Genomic DNA, 14,193 nt, shown 5'->3' with positions numbered 1-14,193 from the left:
AAGACTGCGATGGAGCTCCGTATGCCACGGCAAACTGGCTGACACTGACGGCGGCGGTGCACAAATGCTGCGCAGCTAGCGCCATTCGACGGCCAACACCGCGGTTCCTGGTGTGTCCGCTGTGCCGTGCGTGTGATCATTGCTTGTACAGCCCTTTCGCAGTGTCCGGAGCAAGTATGGTGGGTCTGACACACCGGTGTCAATGTGTTCTTTTTTCCATTTCCAGGAGTGTAATATGGATGGGACGATCGTAGATGGATGTGTGGAAAACTGGTGGATTGAAGCGAAAGATTTTGAAGTACGAGAGATTCCACCAGGCTGAATTGGAGGGAACTATTCAGAAGCTGACAGGAGTGGAAGGAAGGTGGTGCGTTGCCATTCTGGAAACATTTGGCTGTGCTCAGGACGCTAAGGTATATCGCATGGGTGAAATTCTGTACGTGTGTGTTTTTAAACATGTTCTTCCTGGTCACAGCACAAAGCTCACACTTGCTTGAACAGTATGTTGAAAGCCACAGAGTCTCTTTTCAGGCATACTTTCACTTTGGCAATATTCAACAGGAATCATTTAGAAGATATAACTGTTTTGCTTTACTAATGTGAAATGTGACTTGTACTGTGTGACGGTTTGTCCCCCAGCTGCCGTCAGAGGGTTCTGGCAGTCTGCTGCCGGTGATGTTCATGATCCACGGTGGAGGGCTCGCCCTACTCTCGGGCAACGAGTTCTTCGCTCGTCCAGACTTCCTCATAGAGAAGGGCGTCGTCTACGTTTCCTTCAACTACCGCCTCGGGGTGCTGGGTGAGTACATGAAAAACTGTCAGCTAGCTCATTCGCGCTAATGGATATTCGGAACACTTCTAAGAATTTAGAATGCAGGTCCACAGGTACATCCGCTATCACTGCGAAGTTCGCGGAGGATGGAACTCCTTATTTCGAGATAGTTTTCCCCCCGTTACACTCAAGGTAACCTGGCAGCTGCGCAGATACGCATGTCGTTACAAGCGCTGGGTGAGCCCACCCTCTGTTCCAGACAGGTAGACCGCCATAGACTCCTGTCGCCTGCTGAGCTAAGCGCTTTGTCAGCCAGAACGGCCGTCTCTCCTTCATATGCGCTGATTTCCTCATTACGTACTCTAGTCAGAGACTTCGTCGAATTATCAGTCATACTGGCATTTACTAATACCTCTATTAATGACACAATTTTCAGACAGTATTCAGATATATCACTGAATATACAAGAAAAATTACACAATTGTGGAACACTTTGTTCAGGATATATGACATCATAAACCCTAAGATACACTATGTGACCAAAAGTATCTGGACACCACAAAAAACATACGTTTGTCATATTAGGTGCATTGTGCAGTCACCTACTGCCAGGTACTCCACATCAGCGACCTCAGTAGTCATTAGGCATCGTGAGAGAGTAGAATGGGTCGCTCCACAGAACTCACGGACTTCGAATGTGGTCAGAAAAGAGAACCACCTGGATGAATATCAAGAGCTCAGAAGGAAAATCAGTTCTAAGCAAGGAAGGGAAAGCAGAAAGGTGGAAGGAATATAGAGAGTCTATACAAGGGCGGTGTACTTGAGGACAATATTATGTAAATGGAAGAGGACGTAGATGAAATGGAAGATGTGATATTGCGTGAAGAGTTTGACGGAGCACTGAAAGACCTAAATCAAAACAAGGGCCAGGGAGTAGACAACATTCTGTTAGAGCTACTAATAGCATTGGGAGACCTAGCCATGACAAAACTCTTCCATCTGGTAAGCAAGATGAATGAGACACACCAAAAACCTTCAGACGTCAAGAGGAATATAATAACTCCAATCTCAAAGAAATCACATGTTGTCAGGTGTGAAAATTACCGAACTATCAGTTTAAAATGTCACAGCTGCAAAATACTAACACGAATTCTTTACAGGCGAATAGAAAAACTAGTAGAAGCCGACCTCGGGGAAGATCAGTTTGGATTCCGTAGAAATAATGGAACCCGTGAGTCAATACTGACATTACGACTTATCTTAGAAGAGAGATTAAGGAAAGGCAAACCTACGTTTCTAGCACATGTAGACTTAGAGAAAGCTTTTGACAATGTTGACTGGAATACTCTCTTTCAATGAAGGGGGAAGGGGTAAAATACAGGGAGCGAAAGGCTATTTACAATTTGTACAGAAACCAGATGGCAGTTGTGCGAGTCGAGGGGCATGAAAGAGAAGCAGTGGTTGGGAAGGGAGTGAGACAGGATTGTAGCCCATTCCCGATGTTATTCAATCTGTATATTGAGCAAGCAGTAAAGGAGTGGGAATTAAAATTCATGGAAAAGAAATAAAAACTTTGATGTTTGCGGATGACATTGAAATTCTGTTAGAGACAGCAAAGGGCCTGGAAGAGCAGTTGGACGGAATGGACAGTGTCTTGAAAGAAGGATATAAGATGAACATCAACAAAAGCAAAACAAAGATAATTGAATGCTGTCGAAATAAACCAGGTGATGCTCTGCGACTTATATTAGGAAATGAGAAAGTAGTAGATGTGTTTCGTTCGCTATTTGGGGACCAAAATAACTGATCATGGTTGAAGTAGAGAGGATATAAAATGTAGACTGGCAATGGCAAGGAAAGCTTTTCAGAAGAAGGAAAATTTGTTAACATAAAGTGCGGATTTAAGGATCAGGAAGTCTTTTCTGAAAGTATTTTTATGCAGTGTATCCCTGGATGGAAGTGAAACGTGGACGATAAATAGTTTAGACAAGAAGAGAATAGAAGCTTTCGAAATGTGGTGTTACAGAATAATGCTGCAGATTAGATGGGTAGATCACATATTTAATGAGGAGTTATTGAATAGAATTGGAGAGAAATTTGTGACACAACTTGACTAGAAGAAGGGATCGGTTGGTTGGGCATATTCTGAAGCCTCAAGGGATCACCAATTTAGTATTTGAGGGCAGCGTGGAGGGTAAAAATCGTAGAGGGAGGCCAAGAGATGAATACCCTAAGCAGATTCAGAAGGATGTAGGTTGCAATAGGTACTTGGAGATGAAGAAGCTTGTACAGGATAGAGCTGCGTGGAGAGCCGCATCAAACCAGTCTCTGGACTGAAGACTACATCTACAACAACAAGTCAGAATGTTTTTGTATATCATTTCTGATTAATGCAGTCTGGTAATTTAAAATGTGGCAGCAAGCCCCCAACGTTTCAATCAAAGTATCTGGTTGCTTAAGGTTTGCGACACTGTGCATGCGCGGCTTTCCGTGTGGGTCTCATTACAGATAGCGGTTGGTTGGTGCCGGCAACAGCAACGCTTCCTACCCAGGCTGTCTACATTGGAGGTAAAGTGTGACACTACTGACAACTCTTTGAAATGCTGAAGGTCGCCGGGGCAAAATACAGGGTGCAAAACGCTATTTACAACTTGTACAAAGAACAGACGGCGCTTATAAAAGTGGACAGGTGCGAAAAGGAAGCAGTCGTTGAAAAGGATGTGACTCACTGTTGCAGTTTACCGCCGATATTATTCGAACTGTACATTGAACAAGTAGTAAACGAGGTAAAGCAAAAATTTGGAGCAGGAATTAATTACAGAGACAGAAAGAACAGTTGAACAGAATGTTGATCCACTTGAAAGGAGGATGTAAGACGAACTTCAACAAAAGTAAAAAAAGGATAATGGAATGTAGTCGAATTAAATGAGGCGATGCTGAGGGAATTAGATTAGGAAACGAGACACTTAAAGAAGTGGATAAGTTTTGTCATTTAGCCAGCAAAATAACTGACGATGGCCGATATAGAGAGGATATAAAACGTAGACTTACAATACCAAGAAAAGCGTTTCGGAAAAGAAGAAATTTGTTGACATTTAAGTGCTAGTAAATCTCCTCACGAAGTATTTGTATGGAATGTAATTATGTATAGAAGTGGAACATGGACGATAAACAGTTTAGACAAGAAGAGAATAGGAGCTTTTGAAAAGTGGTGCTACAGAAGAATGCTGAAAATTAGGTGAATAGGTCACGTAACTAATGAGGAGGTATTGAATATAATTTTGGGGGAAAGAAATCTGTGCACAACCTGACTAGAAGAATGGATTGGTTGATGGTTGACAGGACACATTCTTGGACATGAAGGGATCACCAATATAGTATTGTAAGGTAGTCTGACGGAGGGGGTGGGCGGTGGGGGGGGGGGGGGGCGGAGGACTGTAGAAGGGGACCAAGAGATGAATACAGTAAGCAGATTCAGAAGGATGTAAGTCGCAGTAGTTATATAGGGATGAAGAGACCCGCACAGGCCATTGTAGTATGGAGAGCTGCATCAAACCTGTCTACTGACTGAACTCCGCAACAAGAACATATACATACATCAGACATGGATTACAGGCCTCTGAGAGTGCCTTGTAAAGAAAAGGAAGCGAAACATGTGAGCACAAAAACAAACAATCTGTTATTTCGTTGCGTAGACAGACCACATCTCCAAAAATGGTTCAAATGGCTCTGAGCACCATGGGACTTAACTTCTAAGGTCATCAGTCCCCTAGAACTTAGAACTACTTAAACCTAACTAACCTAAGGACATCACACACATCCATGCCTGAGGCAGGATTCAATCCTGCGATCGTAGCGGTCGCGCGTTTCCAGACTGTAGCGCCTAAAACCGCTCGGCCACCCCGGCCGGCAGACCACATCTCGAAGAAGATAACACTAGTAACTCCACATTTAGAGTGAAAATCACAGTGACTAAAGCGAATGAGGCTTTTTGGGGGTTGCAATTTTTGTCTAAAAACCGCTAATTATAATCACAAGTAATGCTACATATTTAATGAATATTAACCAAAGACATCCTAGATCCTATTAAAATGAACCATTCATCACACTGTTTTAGAAGATCGTAACGTAGGAATGGGGTGGGTACTAGGCACAGAATCACAACTTTTACTCCTCTCTATAGTTTCTCTATGGGAGTTCCGATGCCCCAACTGAATAATTTCCAATTGCCTTTAATTAAATTTGCAAGCGCTAACAATCACCGAAAAGTGGCAAGAAGGGTGGAAGCTTACACGGAGTATTCTGAGCATCAGGCACAGGTAGCTACTATTTATCTGTACATGTTCACTTTACACAGAGTGCTTGCCATATTGAAGCGCAGTGTTATTTGGGAGTGCTTTGTGGTGACTGAATCTGTTTCCTCAGAGCAGCCTCAGACCTCTACACTGTTAGTGAGCCTTGGTCGCGAGATACAGCTGTGTTGTATACCTTAGATGAATATATTGTTGAGTAGTACTTAAGATAGGTAAATAAATTAGTGAAATCCATGTGAAGTGAAGTAGAAATTAGAAAATAAATGAAAAACTTAGTTTAGTTTAGTTTAGAAGAAATACACACTGGCAAACAGCGGGCAGAGTAGCAATGACAGAAGAGCCAATGACCGTGAAGTCAGTACGTTCAGGAGAAGCCATCGCCCTCCCCACATAAGCGGACGCTGTCGATTCAGCCGCCAGGGCATCGCCCGACCGGCTCACGTGTATCTCAGTTGTCACATGTGATCACAGGCTCTCGCCTACATTCCAAGAGCCAATGACCGACGTTAAGAAGATTCTTCGAGAAGCTTTTCAACGTGACAGAAGAGGCAATGACCGTGAAGTCGTTCACCTCCAGTGGACTGAAGTGAATAAATACGCGAGATGCAGTGGGCCCGACGATAGTTTTCAGTTCAGTTTCACTGCTAAAGACCGTCATGCAGGAAAAGACTACATCGTACACAGAAGCACCAAGTCCGCCGCTGTCATGGAATAGTAAGCAGCAGCCTCGTCGCCGGAAGACAGAAGTTAGAAGGTATTTGAAGGCTGATATTTACGTACACGGGTGACTCGTGAGGACGGGAAGCAGACGGCTTCACATCAGCAGTCACCTGTGATCTGGTAATGAAAACGCCCCAATATTGACACAGTACAACACTCAAACATCACCAAAGTTTCCCTTTACATTTTGCATATCTGTATCGACATCCCCTAAAAGTCTAAGTATCGAATACTTCAATATGTCCCAATATGTCCTGTAATGTTACAAAGATAAATGAAATTAAACATTTTCACGACATAGCGTGCTACCACATCCACACTCCTCTTTCATCATGTTTAAAACAATGGCTGTGGCGTTAGTAGCTGTACCGGTATACGAGGTTGTAAACAGCTGTGATGATTGCTGCGTGTTGTGCCGCAGGCTTCCTGAGCACGGGAGACCAGCAGGTGCCAGGGAACATGGGCTTCAAGGACCAGGTGATGGCGCTGCGCTGGGTCAAGGACAACATCGCCAGCTTCGGCGGGGACCCCGACAACGTCACCATCTTTGGCTGCAGTGCAGGGGCGTGGTCCTGCCACGCCCTCGTCCTCTCTCCACTGGCCAAGGGTACGTATGTATCTACACTTACGCTCAACAACCAAAAAAGGACAGAACACCTTGAAAGACTAGAGATACGACGTTCTTATTCACCAGACATGTACATTAGTATCTTCTGCAGAAATGATTAGCATTTAAACCACGTTCGACCGCGGGTACAAGATCAACAACAATATCGCGGCGCGACACCACCTAGCATTAACACTCTTGTTGTCGCTATAAACCGAATAGATCAGTATGACTTGAGCAGACGCGCAGCATGCCTCGCAGACGTATGAACGAACCGTACCGTCAAGAGTTTGAAAGAGGGTGTATTATTGGTGTGAGAGAATGGGATGCATCCATCTGACAAACTCCTGCTCGTGTGGTACGAAGTGTTTGGGCAGTGCAGCAGGTGTGTGCACAGTGGGGAAGGGTAAGGTGGGGGAAGAGGGGGGGGGGGTAGATGTAGAACAAGACGAGATTGTTCAGGTCGCACCAACCAAACCGCCACCCCCCGAATCCCCTTCCCCAGCCACTCCGAGAATTTCGACACGTCATCCGAATGGCTTTGCAGGACAGATCGCCGCCCTCCTCGGCTCTGGCGCAACAACTGAACAGGGGTGATAGTCCGTTAAGTTCACGTCGTCCAATTCCCCGACTACGTTTGACGAATGTGCAGAAACCCGCTATATGGCAATGGCGTATGGAACGACGTCACTGGGGAAAGGAATGGCATCAGAGAGAGTTTGAAAATGATGGCCACACTTTCGTATCTCGCAGACGGGGGGAGCGGCGTCCGCACCCGGTAGCTGAGTGGTCATCGCGACAGAATATCAATCCTAAGGGCCCGGGTTCGACTCCCGGCTGGGTCGGAGATTTTCTCCGCTCAGGGACTGGGTGTTGTGTTGTCCTAATCATCATCATTTCATCAACATCGACGCTCAAGCCGCCGAATTGGCATCAAATCGAGACACTTGCACCCAGTGAACGGTCTACCCGACGGGAGGCCCTAGTCACACGACATTTACATTTAGGAGGAGCAGCACCACAATGACTGCATTCGCACAACGCATACAGCACCAGATGAAGTGGTGCAGGGTGCTATTGGATATAATCAAAAAATCACAACTGGTGCTTGTCCAGTGCACGGGGCCAGTTTGATACACGTGAATGAGACAATGCGACCTGTGGCCAAATCCTTTCTGCACAACACCCCAGACGCCATTTTTCAGCAAGGCAATGCACGACCACATGTTGCTGCAGAAACACGTGCCTCTTTGGTGTCACTGGATGTCCTGGCCCGCCATATCACCAGACATGTCGCCAATCGAATATGTGTGGGACATGGTGAAGTGACAGGTGCAGCACTGTGACCCTTCGCCAACTACTGCAGATCAACTTTGGCTGACTATACCAAAGGACGCCATTCGCGCCTTATACGCTCTCGATGCCAACACGCGTGGAACATCGTGAATGCAGTGTTGATGGCAATGCCAAAGGACGCTATTCGCGACCTATAGATGTTTATACCAACATGCATGGAACAAGCTAACACCCCAGACACCATTTTTCAGCAAGGAAATGCACAACCCCATGTTGCTGCAGAAACATGTGCCACTTTGGTGTCACTGGATGTCCTGGCCCGCCATATCACCAGACATGTCGCCGAACGAATATGTGTGGGAAATGGTGAAGTGACGGGTGCAGCTCTGTGACCCTACGCCAACTACTGCAGATCAACTTTGGATGACTATACCAAAGGACGCCATTCGCGCCTTATACGCTCTCGATGCCAACACGCGTGGAACATCGTGAATGCAGTGTCGATGGCAATGCCAAAGGACGCTATTCGCGACTTATAGATGTTTATACCAACATGCATGGAACAAGCTAACACCCGCGACACCATTTTTCAGCAAGGCAATGCACAACCCCATGTTGCTGCAGAAACATGTGCCTCTTTGATGTCACAGGATGTCCTGGCCCGCCATATCACCAGACATGTTGCCAATCGAATATGTGTGGGAAATGGTAAAGTGACGGGTGCGCCGGCCGCGGTGGTCTCGCGGTTCTAGGCGCGCAGTCCGGAACCGTGCGACTGCTACGGTCGCTGGTTCGAATCCTGCCTCGGGCGTGGATGTGTGTGATGTCCTTAGGTTTGTTAGGTTTAAGTAGTTCTAAGTTCTAGAGGACTGATGACCACAGCAGTTGAGTCCCATAGTGCTCAGAGCCATTTGACAGGTGCAGCACTGTGACCCTACGCCAACTACTGCAGATCAACTTTGGATGACTATACCAAAGGACTCCATTCGCGCCTTATACGCTCTCGATGCCAACACGCGTGGAACATCGTGAATGCAGTGTCGATGACAATGCCAAAGGACGCTATTCGCGACTTATAGATGTTTATACCAACATGCATGGAACAAGCTAACACCCGCGACACCATTTTTCAGCAAGGCAATGCACAACCCCATGTTGCTGCAGAAACATGTGCCTCTTTGGTGTCACAGGATGTCCTGGCCCGCCATATCACCAGACATGTCGCCAATCGAATATGTGTGGGACAATGTGAAGTGACGGATGCGCCGGCCGCGGTGGTCTCGCGGTTCTAGGCGCGCAGTCCGGAACCGTGCGACTGCTGCGGTCGCAGGTTCGAATCCTGCCTCGGGCGTGGATGTGTGTGATGTCCTTAGGTTAGTTAGGTTTAAGTAGTTCTAAGTTCTAGAGGACTGATGACCACAGCGAGTCCCATAGTGCTCAGAGCCATTTGACGGGTGCAGCACTGTGACCCTACGCCAACTACTGCAGATCAACTTTGGCTGACTATACCAAAGGACGCCATTCGCGCCTTATACGCTCTCGATGCCAACACGCGTGGAACATCGTGAATGCAGTGTCGATGGCAATGCCAAAGGACGCTATTCACGACTTATAGATGTTTATACCAACATGCATGGAACAAGCTAACACCCCAGACACCATTTTTCAGCAAGGCAATGCACAACCCCATGTTGCTGCAGAAACATGTGCCTCTTTGGTGTCACAGGATGTCCTGGCCCGCCATATCACCAGACATGTCGCCAATCGAATATGTGTGGGACAATGTGAAGTGACGGATGCGCCGGCCGCGGTGGTCTCGCGGTTCTAGGCGCGCAGTCCGGAACCGTGCGACTGCTGCGGTCGCAGGTTCGAATCCTGCCTCGGGCGTGGATGTGTGTGATGTCCTTAGGTTAGTTAGGTTTAAGTAGTTCTAAGTTCTAGAGGACTGATGACCACAGCGAGTCCCATAGTGCTGAGAGCCATTTGACGGGTGCAGCACTGTGACCCTACGCCAACTACTGCAGATCAACTTTGGCTGACTATACCAAAGGACACCATTCGCGCCTTATACGCTCTCGATGCCAACACGCGTGGAACATCGTGAATGCAGTGTCGATGGCAATGCCAAAGGCCGCTATTCACGACATATAGATGTTTATACCAACATGCATGGAACAAGCTAACACCCCAGACACCATTTTTCAGCAAGGCAATGCACAACCCCATGTTGCTGCAGAAACATGTGCCACTTTGGTGTCACTGGATGTCCTGGCCCACCATATCACCAGACATGTCGCCGAACGAATATGTGTGGGAAATGGTGAAGTGACGGGTGCAGCTCTGTGACCCTACGCCAACTAATGCAGATCAACTTTGGATGACTATACCAAAGGACGCCATTCGCGCCTTATACGCTCTCGATGCCAACACGCGTGGAACATCGTGAATGCAGTGTCGATGGCAATGCCAAAGGACGCTATTCGCGACTTATAGATGTTTATACCAACATGCATGGAACAAGCTAACACCCGCGACACCATTTTTCAGCAAGGCAATGCACAACCCCATGTTGCTGCAGAAACATGTGCCTCTTTGATGTCACAGGATGTCCTGGCCCGCCATATCACCAGACATGTTGCCAATCGAATATGTGTGGGAAATGGTAAAGTGAAGGGTGCGCCGGCCGCGGTGGTCTCGCGGTTCTAGGCGCGCAGTCCGGAACCGTGCGACTGCTACGGTCGCTGGTTCGAATCCTGCCTCGGGCGTGGATGTGTGTGATGTCCTTAGGTTTGTTAGGTTTAAGTAGTTCTAAGTTCTAGAGGACTGATGACCACAGCAGTTGAGTCCCATAGTGCTCAGAGCCATTTGACAGGTGCAGCACTGTGACCCTACGCCAACTACTGCAGATCAACTTTGGATGACTATACCAAAGGACTCCATTCGCGCCTTATACGCTCTCGATGCCAACACGCGTGGAACATCGTGAATGCAGTGTCGATGACAATGCCAAAGGACGCTATTCGCGACTTATAGATGTTTATACCAACATGCATGGAACAAGCTAACACCCGCGACACCATTTTTCAGCAAGGCAATGCACAACCCCATGTTGCTGCAGAAACATGTGCCTCTTTGGTGTCACAGGATGTCCTGGCCCGCCATATCACCAGACATGTCGCCAATCGAATATGTGTGGGACAATGTGAAGTGACGGATGCGCCGGCCGCGGTGGTCTCGCGGTTCTAGGCGCGCAGTCCGGAACCGTGCGACTGCTGCGGTCGCAGGTTCGAATCCTGCCTCGGGCGTGGATGTGTGTGATGTCCTTAGGTTAGTTAGGTTTAAGTAGTTCTAAGTTCTAGAGGACTGATGACCACAGCGAGTCCCATAGTGCTCAGAGCCATTTGACGGGTGCAGCACTGTGACCCTACGCCAACTACTGCAGATCAACTTTGGCTGACTATACCAAAGGACGCCATTCGCGCCTTATACGCTCTCGATGCCAACACGTGTGGAACATCGTGAATGCAGTGTCGATGGCAATGCCAGAGGACGCTATTCACGACTTATAGATGTTTATACCAACATGCATGGAACAAGCTAACACCCCAGACACCATTTTTCAGCAAGGCAATGCACAACCCCATGTTGCTGCAGAAACATGTGCCACTTTGGTGTCACTGGATGTCCTGCCCGCCATATCACCAGACATGTCGCCGAACGAATATGTATGGGACATGGTGAAGTGACGGGTGCGCCGGCCGCGGTGGTCTCGCGGTTCTAGGCGCGCAGTCCGGAACCGTGCGACTGCTACGGTCGCAGGTTCGAATCCTGCCTCGGGCGTCGATGTGTGTGATGTCCTTAGGTTAGTTAGGTTTAAGTAGTTCTAAGTTCTAGAGGACTGATGACCACAGCAGTTGAGTCCCATAGTGCTCAGAGCCATTTGACAGGTGCAGCACTGTGACCCTACGCCAACTACCGCAGATCAACTTTGGATGACTATACCAAAGGACTCCATTCGCGCCTTATACGCTCTCGATGCCAACACGCGTGGAACATCGTGAATGCAGTGTCGATGACAATGCCAAAGGACGCTATTCGCGACTTATAGATGTTTATACCAACATGCATGGAACAAGCTAACACCCGCGACACCATTTTTCAGCAAGGCAATGCACTACCCCATGTTGCTGCAGAAACATGTGCCTCTTTGGTGTCACAGGATGTCCTGGCCCGCCATATCACCAGACATGTCGCCAATCGAATATGTGTGGGACATTGTGAAGTGACGGGTGCGCCGGCCGCGGTGGTCTCGCGGTTCTAGGCGCGCAGTCCGGAACCGTGCGACTGCTACGGTCGCAGGTTCGAATCCTGCCTCGGGCGTGGATGTGTGTGATGTCCTTAGGTTAGTTAGGTTTAAGTAGTTCTAAGTTCTAGAGGACTGATGACCACAGCAGTTGAGTCCCATAGTGCTCAGAGCCATTTGACGGGTGCAGCCCTGTGACCCTACGCCAACTACTGCAGATCAACTTTGGATGACTATACCAAAGGACTCCATTCGCGCCTTATACGCTCTCGATGCCAACACGCGTGGAACATCGTGAATGCAGTGTCGATGACAATGCCAAAGGACGCTATTCGCGACTTATAGATGTTTATACCAACATGCATGGAACAAGCTAACAACCGCGACACCATTTTTCAGCAAGGCAATGCACAACCCCATGTTGCTGCAGAAACATGTGCCTCTTTGGTGTCACAGGATGTCCTGGCCCGCCATATCACCAGACATGTCGCCAATCGAATATGTGTGGGACATTGTGAAGTGACGGGTGCGCCGGCCGCGGTGGTCTCGCGGTTCTAGGCGCGCAGTCCAGAACCGTGCGACTGCTGCGGTCGCAGGTTCGAAACCTGCCTCGGGCGTGGATGTGTTGATGTCCTTAGGTTAGTTAGGTTCAAGTAGTTCTAAGTTCTAGAGGACTGATGACCACAGCAGTTGAGTCCCATAGTGCTCAGAGCCATTTGACGGGTGCAGCCCTGTGACCCTACGCCAACTACTGCAGATCAACTTTGGATGACTATACCAAAGGACGCCATTCGCGCCTTATACGCTCTCGATGCCAACACGCGTGGAACATCGTGAATGCAGTGTCGATGGCAATGCCAAAGGACGCTATTCGCGCCTTATACACGTTGATGCCAACATGCATGGAACAAGCTAACAGGGATCATGGCGGACCCTGTGCCTACTAGGCAACAGTCAAATGCTGAGCTGAGGTGACAAATGCTAATCAGTTCTGCGGAATATACTAATGTACACGTTCTGTGAATATGAACATCCTATCTCTAGTGGTTCAAGGTGGTCTGTTTTTTCTGAACATGACTATACATGTCACCACATTTCGTGATGTGTATTGCGTAAAAGGTATGACCATATTTTATTCTATTGAATAAAGAACACTGCTCGATGAAAGATTATTTAAGGGAACATAACACAGCATTCCTCAACTTCGTCAGAAGAAGAGATCTTAAGTTCACCGGACAAAATACACTCATGCTCATAAATTAAGAATAATTACAGAATGTGGTGCCACTCAAAGTGGCACTACACAAAATTGGCGCTAGTAGCATAGGAACATAGGGAACACTTACGACACAGATCTGTAAGTCCACAGTATTGATGAGAAGTGGAGAAAACCGTCCCGAAACACTTGTGCTACAAAACGCCACTGTTTCCTGCGCATGTACCCCGACATCATTATGGGATATGATCACCATGCACACGTACACAGGCCGCACAACGGGTTGGCATACTCTGGATCAGCCGGTCGAGCAGCTACTGGGGTATAGCCTCCTATTCTTGCACCAGTGCCTGTCGGAGCTCCTGAAGTGTCGGAGGGGTTTGAAGAGGTACTCCTCTACGATGGCAGCTCGGTGGGGCCGTGCGTTATCATCCACTTGGAGGAAGGTGGGACCCACTACACCCCTGAAAAGGCGGACATACTGGTGCAAAATGACTTCCCGATACACCTGAACTATTAAAGTTCCTCTGTCAAAGACATGCAGGGGTATACGTGTACCAATCATAATCCCACCTCACATCATCAAACCACGACCTCCATACAGGTCCCTTTCCAGAACATTAAGGGGTTGGTATCTGGTTCCTGGTTCACGCCAGATGAAAACCCGACTATAATCACAGTTCAGACTATACCTCGACTCATCCATGAACATAACCTGGACCACTGTTCTAATGACCATGTACTGTGTTCTTCACAACAGGCTTTACGGGCTCTCCTATTACCAGGAGTCAGTAGAATGCACCTTGCAGGTCTCTGGGCGAATTAACCATGTCTGTTCTGTCGTCTGTAGACTGTCTGGAGACAACTGTTCCAGTGTCTGGACACGTTTCGTGTGTGCTGGAATCGTTGCAATTGTCTTGAGATCACACTCTGTGGCAAATGGAGGGCCCGTGCTACGACCTGTTG

The 14,193-nt window shown here is 47.9% G+C and overlaps 1 protein-coding gene across 1 annotated transcript in view; it reads left to right on the top strand.

The window, feature by feature from the left end:
* Positions 1-14,193, top strand: part of LOC126292204 (esterase FE4-like) — a 120,556-nt gene that overhangs the window by 22,151 nt on the left and 84,212 nt on the right. The window contains exons 3-4 of the mRNA XM_049986056.1: positions 640-799; positions 6,227-6,412. Coding sequence (XP_049842013.1) covers positions 640-799; positions 6,227-6,412 — 346 coding nt within the window. The remainder of the gene's footprint in view (positions 1-639; positions 800-6,226; positions 6,413-14,193) is intronic.

This window comes from Schistocerca gregaria, chromosome 9, assembly GCF_023897955.1.
Source record: "Schistocerca gregaria isolate iqSchGreg1 chromosome 9, iqSchGreg1.2, whole genome shotgun sequence".
In the NCBI taxonomy this organism is placed as follows: Eukaryota; Metazoa; Arthropoda; class Insecta; order Orthoptera; family Acrididae; genus Schistocerca; species Schistocerca gregaria.
This window is presented reverse-complemented; position numbering and strand designations above follow the sequence as displayed.